We start from the raw sequence: 19,637 nt of genomic DNA on the forward strand, positions 1-19,637 counted from the left end.
CATAGTCTGTTCACAAACGTCATGCCAAGCAATCGACCTAAATTCACCTTAACTTATTATGTCTGGCCCATTCATCAACCAGCAGGTCTTACTGGGAAAGGTACCACAGAGAGAATGATGACCCAATCTGTCTGCTGCACTGGTCTCTGAGGACAGAACACGGGTGGGAAAGATGGTAATGGTCACCCAGGGCATCGGGCTAGAGGGCGAACCCATGAAAGATGGTAATGGTCACCCAGGGCATCGGGCTAGAGGGTGAACCCATGAAAGATGGTAATGGTCACCCAGAGCATCGGGCTAGAGGGCGAACCCATGAAAGATGGTAATGGTCACCCAGAGCATCGGGCTAGAGGGCGAACCCATGAAAGATGGTAATGGTCACCCAGAGCATCGGGCTAGAGGGTGAACCCATGAAAGATGGTAATGGTCACCCAGGGCATCGGGCTAGAGGGCGAACCCATGAAAGATGGTAATGGTCACCCAGAGCATCGGGCTAGAGGGCGAACCCATGAAAGATGGTAATGGTCACCCAGAGCATCGGGCTAGAGGGCAAACCCATGAAAGATGGTAATGGTCACCCAGAGCATCGGGCTAGAGGGCGAACCCATGAAAGATGGTAATGGTCACCCAGAGCATCGGGCTAGAGGGCGAACCCATGCAAGATGGTAATGGTCACCCAGAGCATCGGGGTAGAGGGCGAACCCATGAAAGATGGTAATGGTCACCCAGAGCCGAACCCACGCACCGCGCTAGGATTCAGCAAAAAACAATCACTAAAAGGTTCACGACTTCACGGGGAAAGCTCAAGCATTTCTACTATATCAAACCACTATTGAGAAATAAACAAAACCACATTAGTTCCCATCCATATTTCTTCATCAATTATTCAATAAGGAACAAAATTACAAAGACAGAAACAATGGCCCCTATGATAAACATTCCTTCTCAGCGCAAGCATAAACACGGTCAGCCTTCTGTGACATACAGTACTATATAGAGTCTGTACAGTAGGCAGGTAGCATGGCACTAGTACCCAAGCCTGCTCAGTCAAAGCAAAGGTTTACATTTAGATACAATATCTATTTCAAGCTGTTCTTCGGAAAGGTAATTCCATCAAACCTTTAAATATATGAACTGTAATAATAATGTAAAATAGAAATAATACCATAATGTAATATGAACAAATATGTATATGTATGTTGAGGAAGCTGACGAGGGCAAACATTCCTCTGTAAAATATGTAAAACATATTTTTGAGTTCAAGTAAACAAAGTGGGAATGAAGTGCAATAGGGTTAGGGTTCAGATTAGTTAGTAATGAAGTGTAATATTTGAATTACTTTAGAGGTAGATCCCAGCCATGCAACGCAAAAAATGTTTAGAAAAAGAAAAAGATTTAGGATGTCTAGGTGTCTATTTTAACACCAAATGTTAATAAACAAGGTAAATGACTGAAAATGAAAGAAAGTCATGCAAAAACAGTGGACAGTTTGAATATGTGATGATGGATGTTTCAGCCACTGGCTGGCTTCAACTTCTTGCGCATGAAAATGTTTCTTGGAACAAGGTTAGCACTGTAATTATCTGTCTCTTCACAACAAACACTCAGCGAAGAACAGAATCGATCTATGCATCCCAATTCTTAAACCTTTTGGGCCTGGTGTGGCCTGGCCTGGTCTGGTCTGGTCTGGTCTGGTCTGGTCTGGTCTGGTCTGGTCTGGTCTGGTCTGGTCTGGTCTCACATGGTGGTCTCACTGTTGCGGTGTTTGAGAGGGTCGTTCTCCTGGCAGATCAGCTGGTAGGGCTTCTCGTTCTCCTCGATGACAGAGTTGCCAGCCTGGGCGTCCCGGCGCTGCAGCTCCTGGCGGGACAGGTGCTCCACGATGCCGGCGCCCAGAGAGTCTCCCAGCACGTTGGTGGTGGTGCGCAGGCGGTCCCTGGACACGGGATGGACAGCACACACGTTATGGGGTACGCACATGGTAACATGCAACACACACAGTGACACACAGTAACACACAACAACAACAACAACAACAACACACACAGTGACACACAACACACACTGACACACAATACACACAGTAACACACAATACACACAGTAACACTCCGCTGTGCGTCGTGCCGTGCCTAACCACTCCCGCTAGCCGTGGCGATATCCGTGACATCCCACTGCTTCTCGTTCCATAATGCTTTAATATTCTACAACGGAGTGTTTGGATACTTGATTCTGATTGGCTAGCAGCCGTTGTAAAATACTCTATAACCCACGGCTGCGACCACATAACAATTAGTATTAATGCGCCATCAATCTCATTGACGAGGCTATTGATAAGATCTAGTGGTAGGCTACTATGCTTTGCGTAGCAACCACTCGCAGCAACCTCGCCTTTTTCGTATCCTATTACAAAAACTCACTCAGTCAGACTCCAACACTTCCACACCCCTACCAGCAAAAACGAATGCTCTGGAGAACTGTTTTAATAACTGCACCATAGCTAGAACTGTTCAAATAAACGTGAACCACCCGAATTATGCTTATATAGGCTTACGTGAACAAGGCCAATCCAAATAGGTGAGGTATAGGCTATATAGCCTATATTGCCTGGCAACCATTTAATTCAGAACTATAACCTATCGCGGAAGATTATGTTTATCTGGTATATATACTGTATGTAGTAACCGTTGTAGAAAAGCAATTGACCACGAGAGGCAGTGGGGTACACAGGATTTTACAACAGCTACGGGGGTTTTAGGCCCTCCGCTATCGTATCGGGCCTAACAACGCCCCGTAGATGTTGTAAAATCCCCCCCCCCCTGTAACCCACTGTCTCTCGTGTCAATTGCTTAAATCTGACACTGTACATGAATCACAATATGCAGCAACATGACTGTAACTGTGAACAGGTTCATTAATTAATTCCTCTCATCTTACTGCATCATGTATCGATACTCTTTCTTACTCCCTCTCTCGTTCTTTCTCTCTCTCTCCCTCCCTCTTTCTCTCTCTCCCTCCCTCTCTCTCCCTCCCTCTCTCCCTCTTTCTCTCTCCTGTGTTATTGGGGTGGCTGCTGCCTCTATCTGACATTTAAGGCGACTTACAGGAACCAATCCACGGCGATGATCAGTGTTATGTCGTCTGTAGGCAGTCCCACCGATGTCAATACGATCACCATGGTAACCAGCCCGGCCTGAGGGATGCCTGCTGCTCCAATACTGGCAGCGGTTGCCGTGATACTGTGGAGGCGGGGGAGGAGGAAGAGGTGAGGGCGGCATTTAATAAGGAAGCAAATGCTCACACACGAACGCACACACAAACACACACAGGCATTAGGGGACCAGAGAGGAGGGCTATGGATGTGATGAAACAGTACAGTACATCAACAGCCCACTGTATCCTGGCCGTTAAACGACCAATCAATGTGAAATATTGACCACAAGTCTAACTCTCCTGGGGTTCGTATTATGTTTGTTAGTAAAGTATAAAAAGCGTTTTCCCGTACTGTTAACTCTCCTTTAAAAACTCCTACCTGATGGTGAGGATCTGTCCAAAGTTGAGGTCCATGTCGTTGACCTGGGCGATGAAGATGGCGGCCACGGCCTCGTACAGCGCGGTGCCGTCCATGTTGATGGTGGCACCCACGGGCAGCACGAAGCGTGTCACCCGCTTGTCCACCTTGTTGGTCTCCTCCAGGCAGCGGAAGGTGATGGGCAGCGTTGCAGAGCTGAGGGGGGGGGGGGGGGGGGGGGTGGTTATTCAAGTGAACTGTCCCCTAGGGGAGTTGCTGACCGCAGTGATGGCACATACACATACATATACACACACACACACACACACACACACACAGGTACCTGGAGGAAGTGATGAGGCACACACACATACACACACACACACATATATACACACACACACATATATACACACACACACACATATATACACACAGGCACCTGGAGGAGGTGATGAGGCACACACACACACACACACACACAAAGCAGACACAGGTACCTGGAGGAGGTGCCCAGGGCGGTGATGAGGGCCTGCAGCAGGCCTGCTATGAAGGAGTAGGGGTTCTTCCTGGTGACCAGGAAGTAGAGCAGCGGCAGCACCAGCAGCCCGTGGATCAGCAGCCCCGCGATGACGGTCACCGTGTACATCCCCAGCTGACCACCCACCTCCGCCAGGTCCTTCATCTCCACGATCTTCCCGGCGATAAGGAAGAGGATACCCACTGGAGCATACCTGAGGGGGGGGGGGGTACGAGGAGAGAGGAGGGGTGGGCGGTGGGGAGTGGTAAGTGGAAAGAAACTTTTCAAAGGCCACTCATGGACCATAGCCCAACGTGAGCATCAGTCCTGGGATCCGGCTCCTGATGTTGATGCTCACCAGATGATGATGCCCACCAGCCTCATGATGGCCTCGTTGAGGCAGTTAAAGAAGTCCCTCAGGGCCTGGCCCTGCTGCTGCATGCTGCCAATGACCAGCCCGAAGCACATGGAGAAGACCACCAAACCCAGCGCGTTGACTCCACTAGAGGAGCCTGACATCGGGACCACCTCCTCCACACTCTCCTGCGCGGGGGGGGGGGGGGGTTAAGCACCGTGAGGTTTAATGTGGTTTGTGGTGAAGCACACTCAATGAAGAACACAAGTGACCATCCGCCTTCAGTCCACCATCATGCATACCCACCTGTATGGTTTGGAGCACGGTGCTGAGGTTGAGGGCAGCCAGGGCGGAGTCCGTGGCATTGGGGGAGGAGTCTGTCATATTGACGACCACTGTCAGGTTCCTGGTGGTGACGGTCTTCTTATAGATGGTTTTGTACTGGCGAGCACAGAGAGAACACAGAATAATACTGTTAAACTCAGCACTCAAAAGCAGCACTCAAAAGTCAGCATGTAAAGATTAGCTCTGTTGACAGCAGAGAGACAGCAAGAAAGAGCGATAAAGAGAGTCACGTAAGGTCAGCTCTGTAGACAGGAGAAGGGAGAAGGTCCTTACCTGCTTAAAGCAGGCTTCAACCAAGTTTGGAGGGAACATATTTCTGAAAGAGCAAATTACCATGTTGAGGAAGTTTCCATGCTCAAGCACAACAGCTGACGCGGTTAGGGTTAGTGTATGACAGAATTAGGGTCAGTGTCAGGGTTAGGGTGGGTAGTTTGAGGGTAAGTGGATAGATACAGTAGCAGGTTACTGATGAACAGTTGCTGATTATGAGGTGAACTATTGAAGGTTAGTTAGCTGACCTTATGAGGTCCAGGAATGCATCGGCTGCCTGCACAGGCTCTATGCTGCCACTAGTGGCCACCGGTCTGTCCCTGCTCCCCTTCCCCGGACGGATGATCATAACCATGACGATGCCAATGAAGACTGCCACCAAGGTGGTCACCATGTAATAAACCACGGCCCGGATGCCCATCTTCCCCGAGGCCTTGCTGTCCAGGGAGGACATGCCTGCACAGAGCAGCACAGCAAATCACAAATCAAATCAAACCAAACTTTATTTATAGCACATTTCATACACAAAGGCAACACAATGCGCTATACAGAGAGAAAAGGGGGGAGGGGGTTCGCAGGTTAGTGAAATTACTTGGTATGGTATAAGGAAGTACAATGTATATGCCCCCAATGAGGATGACCCAAACTTTCAACACTGACAGGTAATAACATAATCGCTGGGGACTAATTGCCATTTCAATGCCTTTCTGATTCAGATTTTTTATAATTATAATTCTGGACCTCGGGGGTCTTTATTGGCCACATGTGATCACACAACATACATGAGTGATGGGCGACGTAGCACACACAACCCACAAAGATTTCAGGTATAACTGTAGGAGAAGTGGGAACCTCGCTCTTTATGTGGATGATGTGATCCTATTTATCAAAAACCTGGGTAAATTAATTGATGACATTTTAATACTGATTAAAACTTTTGGTAAAGTATCTGGAAGATCAGTGAATCAAAATCTTCAATTATATGACTTAGTTTGGAAGAAAGAGACAACCCTATCCAACAAGTGTCTAACTTTAATATTACAAACTGCTTTACATACCTAGGCATAGAGGAAGTGGTGAGGAGGAATTATGATTCTGTCATGGACTCTGTAACTAATTCAACTTATAGGTGGATGCCCTTGCCAATTGCAAGATGATTGTTTATACATTTTGATTAATGGTTACCCATATAGAATAAGATAAACTGTATAGAATAAGAGAGACTTTTGTTTTCTGTTTATACATCCCTTGTGTATTTCATTCTGACTGCACTTTCAAAAAATGATGCTTGACATTACATATGACTGTACGTATACTTAGTGAAGGTTCACAGATAAAGGTATAGATATAGAGATGCATTGTTATTATAAAAAATCAATAAACATACATTCCAAAAAAGAAAAGAAAAAGAGAGATAAACTAGTCTAAATCATTATAGGCTGGCCTACCTGTGACCAGGCTGGAGACAATGAGGGGCTGGCCTACCTGTGACCAGGCTGGAGACAATGAGGGGCTGGCCTACCTGTGACCAGGCTGGAGATAATGAGGGGCTGGCCTACCTGTGACCAGGCTGGAGACAATGAGGGGCTGGCCTACCTGTGACCAGGCTGGAGACAATGAGGGGCTGGCCTACCTGTGACCAGGCTGGAGATAATGAGGGGCTGGCCTACCTGTGACCAGGCTGGAGATAATGAGGGGCTGGCCAACCTGTGACCAGGCTGAAGACAATGAGGGGCTGGCCTACCTGTGACCAGGCTGGAGACAATGAGGGGCTGGCCTACCTGTGACCAGGCTGGAGACAATGAGGGGCTGGCCTACCTGTGACCAGGCTGGAGACAATGAGGGGCAGCACCAGCATCTTCAGCATCCTCATCAGCAGTTCTCCAGGGAAGGAGAAGTACTTGATCTCCCTCAGAGACATGTTGTGGGGCCGCAGAGCAAAGCCCAGCATTACACCTGGACACACACACACAGCTGTTAGACCAGGCATTTCCTAAATGAAATAAAGGAAGGAAGAATGCATCCTAAGAGAGAACTAGCATCTCCCGCATCTCCTCCACACACCCAGAGCCACAGCTGCGATGGTGAGCAGGACAAACAGGTTCCGGCTCAGGAAGCCCTTCACGCTGTCCTTGGTGATGGAGCTCATCCTGTCCCTTACGCTGGACGCTCTCTTCTCCATGACTCTTCTCAGCCTCCGTAGACCTCCTCTCTCTGGCGCGGGGGGCTTCTCAGAGTCCTCGTTCAGGAAGAGACGGGTGCTGTTGGGGGGCTTCTCATTCATAATCAGCTCTAGGACCTGGTCCAGGAGGCAGGTTTCCTGGGAAACTGGAAGATAGTTATAATTTCTGTTATACAACGGTTAGTTCTGGTTCTTGATTCTGATTGACTGGAAGCCGTGTTAAAATACTTTATAACACACACCTGGGACCACATATCATTCCATTTTCAGTATTAATGTGCCTCCCATTTGATCCATTGTGTTTTTTCAAAACAACTGAACATTCCATCCAATGCATCTGTTGCTTGGCAACGCTTTTGTTAGGGGAACTATTTTGCTCGGCGGCATTGAGGGAATGATGCTTCGTTTTGAATAAATGTTAATATTTTTCATAGCTGTGTGTTTATTTTACACTAATAGCTGTAGTAACCGTTGTATAAAAGCAATAAACCATGAGAGGCCGTGTGTTATAGTGATTTTATAACAGCTAGGGGGGTTTTAGACACTTCGCTTCGCGTCGTGCCTAACGTGACATCCCACTGCTTCTCGTTCCATAATGCTTTAATGTATAAGGCCTGAAATTATACAAATGCAGTAAGTTATTATTATTATTATTATTGTTGTTTTTGTTGTTGTTATTATAACATGGAGAGCACCAACAAAACTGGAGCATTTACAATGCAGATATTTAGTGATTAAACAATTGGCACCAATCAGGCACACTTGGGCTACAAGGTTTTATAAACAACTGGCTAGTGCACTTGTAAATGAGATACTGTATGACCGATGCAATCATCATTTAAAACCATCAACAGCAAATACGACCAGCCTGAAGATACCACATCAGCCCTCATAGTTTAAAGCAGTCAGTTACAGAGGTAGCCTAATATTATGCACAAAGCACTAGATTGAGTACTGCAAATCACCCTGCACACATTACAGTTTGAGGCTGGTGACGTGCAGGTTGCGCGATGAGCTGCAGCTTTTGTAGACTACATCCAACATAAAATGAAGAGGCACAGCGTAAGCTTTCTGTGCTCTGGCCAAGGTGCTGTTTAAGGTGTGCTCGCTGACCTACTATGTAGGTCTGCCCCAAAGTGTTAACTACATATGTAGACAGAACACCTAAGTGTGCTCACTGTCCAAGAAATACCAGCACATTATCAACACCCAGATATCCAGCTCATCACCGAACACACAACAATCTTACAGAGAGTCCAGAGTCAGCTAGCAACTACTGTGTGGTACCAGATCAACAAGCTCCCTGGTCCTGATCTAAACAGACTACCAGTGTTTCCTCCCTGCCCTTACTCACCTGTCCAACTTCCCTGGCCAGGAGATCAGGAACACACACAACCCTGTAGGTCCTGAGACTGTGACGCGCATCTAATCTCTTCTCTCTTATAGACAAGCCCTTCCTCCAAACCAGCTTTTCATGCCTGCGGGGTTTCCCCTGAGGACGGAGATTGTTCATACAGTACATGACCAGAGGCTTGATCTACAAAACCTCCTCCTACGGCCTCTGTATTGATCTTGTTTGTGTATTGTTCTGATATTTGCATTATGTGTTCATCTGAGTAATGAGATCCCCATAGAGGAGTGGGCAGCTGAGTGACCTCTGACCTTCTCTGTTCCGTTACTCAACATGGAAACTGGAAATGGAAACATTTCCACAGATTTTGTACTGCTGACCTTAGTAGTAGCTGTGGATACTATGCCTGATAAAGCGTACCCTCACACTGCTACCGTGAAGCTGCCATAGACGGGGTGGCGCCCATTGTAGTGGATTTTTAACTGATCTAGTCAAAAGGGATTTGCCAAGATTTGCTCAAACAGGTTAAGTCTGGTTTATTGAGAAAACATACGAGCGCAAGGACTTCAGGACAACGCACGTGAGTGGTTTATCCAAGTGAAGTCCCGTAGTCTGGTCTTGCGCGGCCTTATATTCAAGTAATACACAGGTATGACGCTTCCAGGGATGTGATTGGCTAACCCATTGTACACGTCATATTAAATGGCAATAGTGTGCATACTGTAGGTTCTCTGTGTTAGAGTGGTCTGGTACTTGTGAGTACTCTAGTCATTCTCCACACAGAACGGTCAAACCAGTCCAGGTGTGGTCTGTAGCTGCTCCCCAGAGAGAGAGAGAGAGAGAGAGAGGCAGATAGAAAACATGATAACTCAGTACTATCACTCACTTTTTAACTTATCTTCTAAGACCAACTGTTTACCAAGTAAGCAAGTGAACAGAGAAATACCGCCTATATTCCAATTGGCAGGGGGGCATCTGATTTCCATTTTAGTGCAATACACTTTTTAGCAATAGCCAACAAAATCTCTGCGAGTTTTATAGCATGGCTACTTTTTAGGTTAGAGTTGGTAAAGTTACCTAGCAAACATACCTCCGGGGCTAATGGAAAAGCAATACCATGAACACTTGATATTGCATCACATACGCCATGCCAAAACCCCTGAATTTTAGGGCACTGCCAAGTGGAGTGTAGGAATGTTCCCTCGTCTAAGCCACATCTGAAGCAGAGGGGTGATATATCAGAGTTGTATGTATGTAACTCATATGGAGTGATATAAAGCTGGTGTAGGAAGTTAAATTGTATCAACCTATATCTAGAGTTTAAAGTACTAGTAACACCATCGCTGCATAAGTCACTCCACAGATCCTCATCCAGATTCATTCCTAGGTCCTTCTCCCATCTCAGTCTAGATTTATCCTTCTCAGGTACAGTACTACTAAACTTGACATAAGGGCTCTATACACTCTAGAGATAGTCCTAAATAGTGGTTGATCAGAATGGTACACTTCTTCCACAGGTGACAGGGGAGGTAAGTTCCATTGGCCTTTATGCTTGACTCGGATAACGTTAGAAATCCTTATTTGTCAAGTGGTATTTTTGTTTGAACTGTTCAAAGGACATAAAGACTCCACCTTCATAGCAGTTCTCTAAATGGCTGATGCCTTTGTCAGACCATACCCTAAAGTTTCTATCCTGTAAAATCATGGGTAGCAGGTTATTTCTCCATAAGGGGGTTTTGGGAGAGAGGAATCCTTCTTGTTTGAACAGTCCATTTAGTTTGTACCAAATTTGAATCGACTGAATAATTAACGGGTTGTCTGTTGCAGTCTTAATTGATTTTCTATCCCATTTATACAACAGATCCGTTGACTTCTCCTCATTCATCTGTATCTTTTCCATGGTAATCTATGAAGGAAGAGGACCATTATCAAACATCTGAGCCAGAAATCTGGATTGGGCAGCATAGTAATACATTCGAAAGTTAGGAAGATTCAGCCCTCCTTTGTCATAACCCAGAGTGAATTTATCCAAGCTGACTCTTGGAGTTTTACCACACCAAATAAACTGTCTGATCTCTTTGTCAAGGGAGGAAAAAAACTATAATGGGACATTGATCGGAAGTGACTGAAACATATAGAAATCTAGGTAGGGTATTCATTTTTAGCACATTGATTCTGCCCATTAAGGTGAGTGGCAAATCCATCCATTTTCTCAAATCATCCCCTACTTTCTGCAATAAACTGGCCAGATTAAGTTTGTAAAGATTCCTAAGGTTGTTATCTATGAAAATACCCAAATATTAGGTGACCACTTGAAAGGAAACTTATGTTTGACAGTATAATAATCAAATACAGACAGCGGCAGAATTTCACTCTTGTCAAAGTTAACTTTATATCCAGAAAAAGAGCTATACGACTGTAGTAGATTCTGTAGATGGGAAAGTGAGCTTTCAGGATTAGTCAGATACAGAATAATATCATCAGCAAAGAGCGATATGGTATGTGTATCAGGGCCAACCTTGAAACCCTCTACAGTATATTAGGATTGTCCTGGATGGCCTGAGGCAATGGTTCAATGGCAAGTACAAAAAGGGCGTGGCTAGCCGGGCATCCCTGTCTGTTGCCCCTGTAAAGCTGGAAAGAGTTTGAGGTAATCCCATTAGTAGCAATCCTAGCTTTTGGAGATTTATAGAGCGATTTTATCAAATCAATAAACAAAGCGGCGAAACCAAAATTTCCCAATACACCAAACAGATATGGCCACTCGACCTTCTCTGTATTCTATTTCTATTAGCAAGATGGATTATATTAAACAATCGCCTTAAATTATTAGAGATGGAAGGATGGGGGATTGAAGGTCTGGGGAGATGGAAGGATGGGGGTTGAAGGTCTGGGGAGATGGAAAGATGGGGGATGGAAGGTCTGGGGAGATGGAGGGCCTGGGGATGGAGGTATAGGGGGATGGAGGGATGGGAAGATGGAAGGATGGGGGATTGAAGGTCTGGTGAGATGGAGGGCCTGGGGATGGAGGTATAGGGGGATGGAGGGCTATGGGCTGGGGAGATAGAGGGCTGGGAGCAGGTTGGTGATCTGGGGAGATGGATGGATGGATGGATGGATGGATGGATGGATGGATGGATGGATGGATGGATGGATGGATGGATGGATGGATGGATGGATGGATGGATGGATGGATGGATGGATGGATGGATGGATGGATGGATGGATGGATGGATGGATGGATGGATGGATGGATGGATGGATGGATGGATGGATGGATGGATGGATGGATGGATGGATGGATGGATGGATGGATGGATGGATGGATGGATGGATGGATGGATGGATGGATGGATAGATAGATAGATAGATAGATAGATAGATAGATAGATAGATAGATAGATAGATAGATAGATAGATAGATAGATAGATAGATAGATAGATAGATAGATAGATAGATAGATAGATAGATAGATAGATAGATAGATAGATAGATAGATAGATAGATAGATAGATAGATAGATAGATAGATAGATAGATAGATAGATAGATAGATAGATAGATAGATAGATAGATAGATAGATAGATAGATAGATAGATAGATAGATAGAGATACTTTATTGATTCCCGTAAGGGGAGGGATGGAGGGCTGCGAAGATGCAGGACTGGATACATTTTATAATTTTTATTTTTTATTTTTTATAATTCAACCCTTCTTTCACCAGGTTAGAAATCTATTTTTCAAGAGAACCCAGGCCACGAAGCTCCAGACCTCAACCAGAGAGGAGGTCTGTTCTCCTGGTAAGGTTAGATACATGTTTAATGTGCAGAACTGGTGGAGATGGTATTCCTGAGCAGCGCAGGCAAGACTGGCCTCATCTCATTAGGAGAATGGTATTTCACACCCCACCAGGAAGTCTCTTCTAATGACCCTGCTAAACCATGCAGAAATAACTTGACATGCCAGATTGCTTCGCATAACCATCTGGGAACTATCTGTTGGAAAGTGTTTGGAAAAGGGCAGGCACTTTCAAAAATACTTGGGAGGTGATTGGATGAACCATCTGTCTATCACCGTCTATCACACGCTAACTTCAACCGCTCCATGCTATTGTCACACCTAAACCTGCCCAGCGTAGCCGTTTGTATTTCCTCTTATAACGCTGATTGGCAAGATTATTTTCAGATCTGGCACAAACAGATCAGTTTTTGCCAGATCTGAAAGCGATGGAGAGTATCCAGAATGATTCACGAGAGAAACAGAATGTGAGCTCATGAGATCAGGGTGATCCTCACAAGACTAATGCAGAAACAACCCAGTAGCAGGCTAGAGCAGAGCTACTGGAACAGCAGGGCATGTTGAGAAGCACTGGTCCACCTCTACTGTCTCATATACAGTACTGTAGTCTGACATTTACCGAGGTCCACAAAACTTGTTTAACACAACACATTTAGAGGCAGTTATTTAAAAAATCACTCCGTTTACACATCAAGTATCAGCTTGTCAGTTATTCGAGGTTTGGGACAGTGCCAGTACTACACATTTGAGATTTTTCAGAGAGGTCTAGAACGTTCCGAAAACAATATCACCTACAGACACATTATCCAGCTCAGGGTAAGGATCAGCATCAGTCTACCAGTACTCACCACTCATGATCCGGTGATTCTTAGACTAGCTAACAGTCCCGTTCTAGATGCCAGAGGTTTCAGCAGAGGTCTACCTTTCCTGTCCCTGTCTGTCCCCAGAGCAACTGGAGTCTGGATGACCAGCCAGCTGCTCTCAAACAGACAGACATGAAACGCTCTGTCATCTCTCCTGAGCTGACATTCACATGCCAGTTCACCACCTCCCCCCCTTCTCCTTCTCTGGCTCCTCTGCCCTGCCCTCCACACCAGTCCCTGCCAGCCCTCCTGCCCTCCTGCCCCTCTCCTTTCCCCTCCCCTATAAACCCATCCTCCTTCCTCCCCCCTGTCCAGCTCAGCCCTCTACTTAGCTCTGCTGACTCCTCTCTCCCCCTCCCTTCCTCTCTTCTCCTTTGTTTCATCTGTCCCCTCTTCTCCTCCCCATCAGTCTCATTGACTGTGGAATACCACTACAAACCCTGGACAATACACTGGTGCACCCCATTATCCAACACATTCTCACACACACACACACACACACACACACACACACACACACACACACACACACACACACACACATTACATTACAGTCATTAAGCAGATGCTTTTATCCAAAGCGGCTTACAATAACTGCATTTAACATAGGTAGTCAGTGTACTATTACTTGCCAAAACTCACAAGTGCATCTCTTTGCTAAACTATGACTATGAGCATGATCTAGTGCTCAAGCCGAAGTGCAAGGGTCAAAGTGCCTTCTGTCCCCTACTGTTGTGTTCCTCCCCAGTGTCCATCCTGCCCCCACTTTTACCCGTTAGCTGCCCGTTCTACCCACTCCCCTGGTCTTCATCACCTGCACCCCTCATCTGCCCTCTACCCTGCTTCTGCCTACCCTACACGGCAAGTGACAGTACACGATCTCACTGGTCATCCTCTGATCCATTCTTTCAATTTCAGATTAAATTTGAGTGTGTTCTCCTTTGACAAATTTGACCTTTGAGAATATTAGACAGCGAATATCATCACTCATATCTATTATTGACGGCACTGAAGTGTGGAGAGCATACCCTGTTTTCTGATCCTTCTCCCGCTGGTTAAGATGCTGTCATGTGAGGCTTCACTGCTCGTCTTCAACTGGTGGTCCTGCACAACCTAAAAGCATGAGGAGGAAACCATTTGCTTAAAGTGCAAATCTCTTTTAAATCACAAAAATCACTACTACTAAAACAAATGAGTTAGAGTTATCAACACAAACATTGCTAATTTAGACTATACCTTGAAAAGAGAGGAGCTGGTTAAACAAAATGTTGCAGTTTAAAATGTATTTGGACACAAATTAATACAAATTAAATACTCAAATTAAAATATTAGACATTAACCCAAGAAAACTAAGCATACCTTCTCTCAAGATATCTCTTAAACAACTAAATGAATTCCTTCACTTGCACTCCACTAAGAAACACTGTAGTATCCTACGCAGTTCCTCAAACAAATCTTATGTTATCACTTCCACAAGTGATTCTCCTTTACATGAGCGAGAGCGCCTTACCTAACGCCTACGGCGAAGCAGAAAAGAGGCGCCTGGTAATCAGAGGTCCGTGTGGGAGGAAGAAAGATTCTTCAGGCGCGAAGGAAAGCCACATGCTGCTCATCCACACTCCACAGCTCAGTGATAACGCACACACAGGCACCTGGAGCTACCAACACTCTAAGTGGTTTATGGTAAAGGAAGTGAAGATGTCAGAGAGAAATTAATGTCTAATGTATTATGCTAATTGCCTGACCAATTAAAGGCTTGCTCCATCTGTCTCTATGATGGGAAGGATGATGAGCTTAATCATGTTGGTGAGACATCTCTTGCTCAGAAATGTCTTATTATTGGATTTCTTTCCCTGGAATGTTTGAGAACTCGGAAATTCGAGAGTGGGGGTGTGCGAGAGAGAGAGCGAGAGAGAGAGAGAGGTGAAAAGATACATACACATTGCTCATATTACCATGACAACATGCTGTTTTGCTGCTGCTGAGGGGCTGGTCTGTGGAGCCCAGGGAATATGTTTGTAACCTTCAGCCCCTAACATCCCACACACTCCCACTCCCACATAGCTGTTCTATGCCAACCAGCTCATGTCAATGTGGATCAACAGAGCTGCAATTTATCAGAGGGCTTCAAAGAAGTCCATGTTCGAAAACCAAATTTCTCTGAAATATCTTGAATTTGATTTTCCTAAATTGTAGACAGATGAGTTGGTAGTAGTAGTCATGTGAAGCCTGACACGCCAGATGGTTTGCTTTGCATGACCATCTGGGAACTCTTCGTTTGAAACTGTTTGGAAAAGGGCAGGCACTTTCAAAGATACTTGGAAGGTGATTAGAAGTCTATCACCGTCTATCACGTGCTAATCTATCAACTGCTCCTCGCTGTCGTCACACCTGTGTAGATGTTAGTATTTCCTGATAGAACGCTGGTTGGCTCTGACATTTTTTGACCGAACCCAAACGATTCTCCATGGATGGTGTCCAGACTGATCTGGTGAGTGAAACAGAATGTGAGCTTGTGAGATCAGGATAGTCTCATGAGGCTAAGTAATGTGGGTTTAACTTCGCACATTCAATTTTCTCTACAATTTTCTCTCTATGGACTCTACATCCCACAGGTGAACACACCTAGCACACGCACGCAGACACATACTGTACACACACACGCACACACACTAACTCAGTGCTTCTGTCTTTCAAACATACAAAGAATCACAGGATGATCATCACAGATCTGCAGCATCCCATGACTCCAATGTGGTGTCTCCAAAGTGATGGCAGCAGATTGCATCTCTATGGAAACAGAATCACCCATGGCATGGCGTGGGAGGTGTGTATCATGTATGGGCCACATTTAGAGGGGTAATTATGCATTTCTCTGCAGAGAGACGTATACAGTAGGCCTCTGGCAGGGTGGGTTATTACAGTACACGGTGGTTAAATTGTGTAGCATGAAGTCTGATTTGCTAATTGAAATGATGTAGTTTTGTAAAACATTTGGTTCTAACTGCATGGCTGTTTCCATGGTAAATGTGTTCAGCGATGCTATATGAATACATCTAACTAAGGGATAATATAACGGATCATGTACACTTTGCAACACTGGAGCCCCTCAAGGAACTGTCCCGTCTCCTTTCCTGTTCACAGTCTAAACTTCAGACTTCAGATACAGTACAACTCTGAAACGTGCCACTTGCAGAAGCACTCAGACGATTATGTTATTGTCGGATGTGGGGAAGAACACAGAGCCCTCATGGATGAAGACACTTAAGAAAATGTTCAGGAATGAGGTCCAATGTCTCCCACCCTCTACATGACTCTGGTCAGGCAGAGGAGCACCTTCAGCGGCAGACTGATCCTGCCACAGTGCTCTATGGAGCGCTTCCATAGGTCCTTCCTACCAGCCGCCATCAGACTGTTCAGTGCATCCCCTCACTGGCTGGACACTATGGACCTGAGCAACTGTAGCTTGGAGGGAGCTAAGATCGTCTGCTCTGGTGCCAGTTGTTTTCTTGCCAGGACATCAGTATTCGTTGTTAGTTAGTTCGTTAGTTAGTTCGTTAATTAATTCACTTACGCTTACCACCACCCTTTTAGCCTACTTTCATTGATTTTAGAACTATATTTTTTTGTAATTTATTGTACTTTCTGTACATCTTACATAATATATAGCTACTGTATATTGTGTTCTTTATTTTGTGCTTTTGTGTCTTATTGCACACTGTACTACTGCTTTTTGTACATTTCTGTGCCATTTCTGTACCTTCTGTTATGTGTCTTGTATCGTATTCATTGTTGTGTGTATTTCTTGTACATACAAGTTGGTACAAGGTTGGCAGGTTGCATCCGATGACCTTCCTGCTGACCGAATGACGAGCTGCAGTCGAGACACCAAACTAGAGGGTAATGGATGAGGCGAGGATGGACTCCCCAATGACTGTGTAGAACTGGACCATGATTCTATGCCATCCATCCATCCATCCATCTTCATCCGCTTATCCGGGGTCGGGTCGCGGAGGCAGCAGTTCCAGCAGGGGGCCCCAGACATCCCTTTCCCTAGCAGCATCAACCAGCTCTGCCTGGGGAATCTTTAGCCGCTCACAGGCCAGTGCGGAGATGTAGTCCCACCACCTAGTCCTGGGTCTACCACGCCTGGAACACCTCCCTAGGGAGGCGCCCAGGAGGCATCCTCACTAGATGCCCGAACCACCTCAACTGGCTCCTTTCGATGCAAAGGAGCAGCGGCTCTACTCCGAGTCTCTCCCGGATGACTGAACTTCTCACCCGATCTCTCAGGGAGACCCCAGCCACCCTCCAGAGAAAACTCATTTCGGCCGCTATGATTCTATGCGCAGGTTGAATTTCTTCAGCTGGCACAGGAGGATTCTGTTGTGCCTTCTTGATGAGCTGATGTTACCCTCCCAGCTGCCACTGTGTGTATGAGTAAGACTGCCTGCTGTATAGGAAGCAGTACAGGTATGTGTAGTAGTAGTAGTAGTAGTAGTAGTAGTAGTAGTAGTAGCAATACTACAGGGCCAACTCTCTGAGTTGTGTTAGGTGGTGATTCTCTCATTAGAACCCAGCCAGAGCTAGCTATCAGTTATAGCAACAGGCAACTTGCAACTGTTGTGAACAATAGAGCACAGACAGATGGTTCTGGTGCGATCCAGCCTCAGCCATTGTTCTAGTCTGAAGAGTGAACCACTGAGGTGGTTAAGTGAGTGTGAGAGCTGTGTGAGTAACCTGTGTGGGTGTGTGTGTGTGTGTGTGTGTGTGTGTGTGTGTGTGTGTGTGTGTGTGTGTGTGTGTGTGTGTGTGACCACTACACCCATGGCAGTGCCACATGACCTTTTTCCAGGTAATGGCCAGGCATGTGGAATGAAGCATGCTTCCTCTGTCAGGACCACAATACTGCAGCCTGGCAGAGGTCTACTCTATAGACCCCCATGGCAGTAATGTACACACATGCATACTATCTCTCTCACACACACACACACACACACACACACACACACATACACACACACACACTTCCCTCATCTATTATTTCTCAAAAGGGATTTTAGCCAAGCCTCATGCAGAATCGATTATACCCCCCATGTGAGTCCTTGTGGTATTTTTGGACAACAAAACCGACTGAGTCGGACAGCAAATAAGCTCCCCTGTCAAAGCACTGCCACCATGCCAGGCTTCCCAGATCTGCCTATACCATCTAGAGTCATTAGAGAGGTGATCAGTACTGAGTGATAATGTAGCTTTCCTTAATGACAGGCAGGATGAAAACATGCTGAAGAGCATAAAAACTGATAATGAGCCTCAGCTTGATGGGACTCTCGTGTTCTACAAGACTAGAAGAGAGAGAAAAATTCTGTTTTTGAGAGAAAATTCTGAAAGATTTCACACTACATCTACCATGTCATGAAAAATGTATCTCAAAGCATATGGAAGTTTCTACTTATTTGGGTCTGCATGTTGTTGGTGGTTGCAAAGTGATAACTTGTATGGCTGTTTTTTTTTTTTTTTTTTTAAGTTTTAAACTTTAGACGGGTGCTGTAACGCCACCATCAGGACTATATTGGCCCCCAATGTCAGTTGAGGACTTCTGGCATAGGACTGGACCTATGTGCAAAGTTTGGTGATTTTTCCATGCATGGTAAGTCAGACTTCCCGTGAAGAAAAAGATTCAGAATATTGGGAAATACAAGAGGGTCCGGCAACTGAGGCTGCCCGGCCCCAAATTAGTGTGACATGATGACCACTGGACCCAATCAACATTCAAATGGTAAATGGACTGCACTTAAAGCGCTTTTATCCAAAGTGCTTTACAATGAAGGCTTCTCATTCACTCCTTCACACACACAATACACACACCGATGGCAACAGCTGCCATGGAGCAATTTGGGGTTCAGCGTCTTGCCCAAGGACACTTCGACATATTAGGAGGAGCTGGGATTTGAACCGCTGACCCTACGACCCGCTCTACCTCTTGAGCTACAGCTCAATATTCTATTTTAATTCCAGATAAAAACAGCTGGCTAATCTAGCTGTCCTGCTTTGTGGGGTCCCCTCCCTGCTCCACACACTGAGGGGTGTCTGAGGTATACCCCTCAGTTGAAAGGTGTGTTTTCAGATGTGGCGCAGCAATGGGAGATGAAAGAGGACAGTCTCTCTATCAGAGACACAGAGAAAGGTCAGCTAATAGATTCTGTGTCCAGAAATGTCAGCCGATTACTTTCAAACTGGCAATACCTGGATATTTCAAGTGTATGGTGTTGGGGCTATTGGTGTCATTACATTGAGTAGATAAATATTTAAAAAGTCAATGTGTAAATCACTTGTCCAATAATATATACTTAAATCATTGATCCAATAATTTCTAAATATTTGAATCTGGCATCAAAGTCAATACAAACGGCACACAGACAAAAAGCACAATTCACTTTAA

General features: G+C 45.5%; 1 protein-coding gene across 1 annotated transcript; it reads right to left on the reverse strand.

The window, feature by feature from the left end:
* Window positions 1-1,737: 1,737 nt before the first annotated feature.
* On the reverse strand, window positions 1,738-7,326 carry slc1a6 (solute carrier family 1 member 6; the record flags this gene model as incomplete). Its single annotated transcript, XM_084444118.1, has 10 exons — window positions 7,065-7,326; window positions 6,819-6,956; window positions 5,249-5,456; window positions 5,004-5,046; window positions 4,692-4,826; window positions 4,389-4,573; window positions 4,011-4,244; window positions 3,532-3,726; window positions 3,104-3,238; window positions 1,738-1,936 (listed from the first exon to the last, which is right to left on the reverse strand). The coding sequence occupies exons 1-10, from the start codon at window positions 7,282-7,284 to the stop codon at window positions 1,738-1,740; spliced, it is 1,692 nt and encodes a 563-aa protein (XP_084300244.1). The 5' UTR covers window positions 7,285-7,326.
* Window positions 7,327-19,637: the final 12,311 nt, after the last annotated feature.

Source organism: Borostomias antarcticus (assembly GCF_949987555.1).
Source record: "Borostomias antarcticus genome assembly, chromosome: 10".
Lineage (NCBI taxonomy): Eukaryota > Metazoa > Chordata > Actinopteri > Stomiiformes > Stomiidae > Borostomias > Borostomias antarcticus.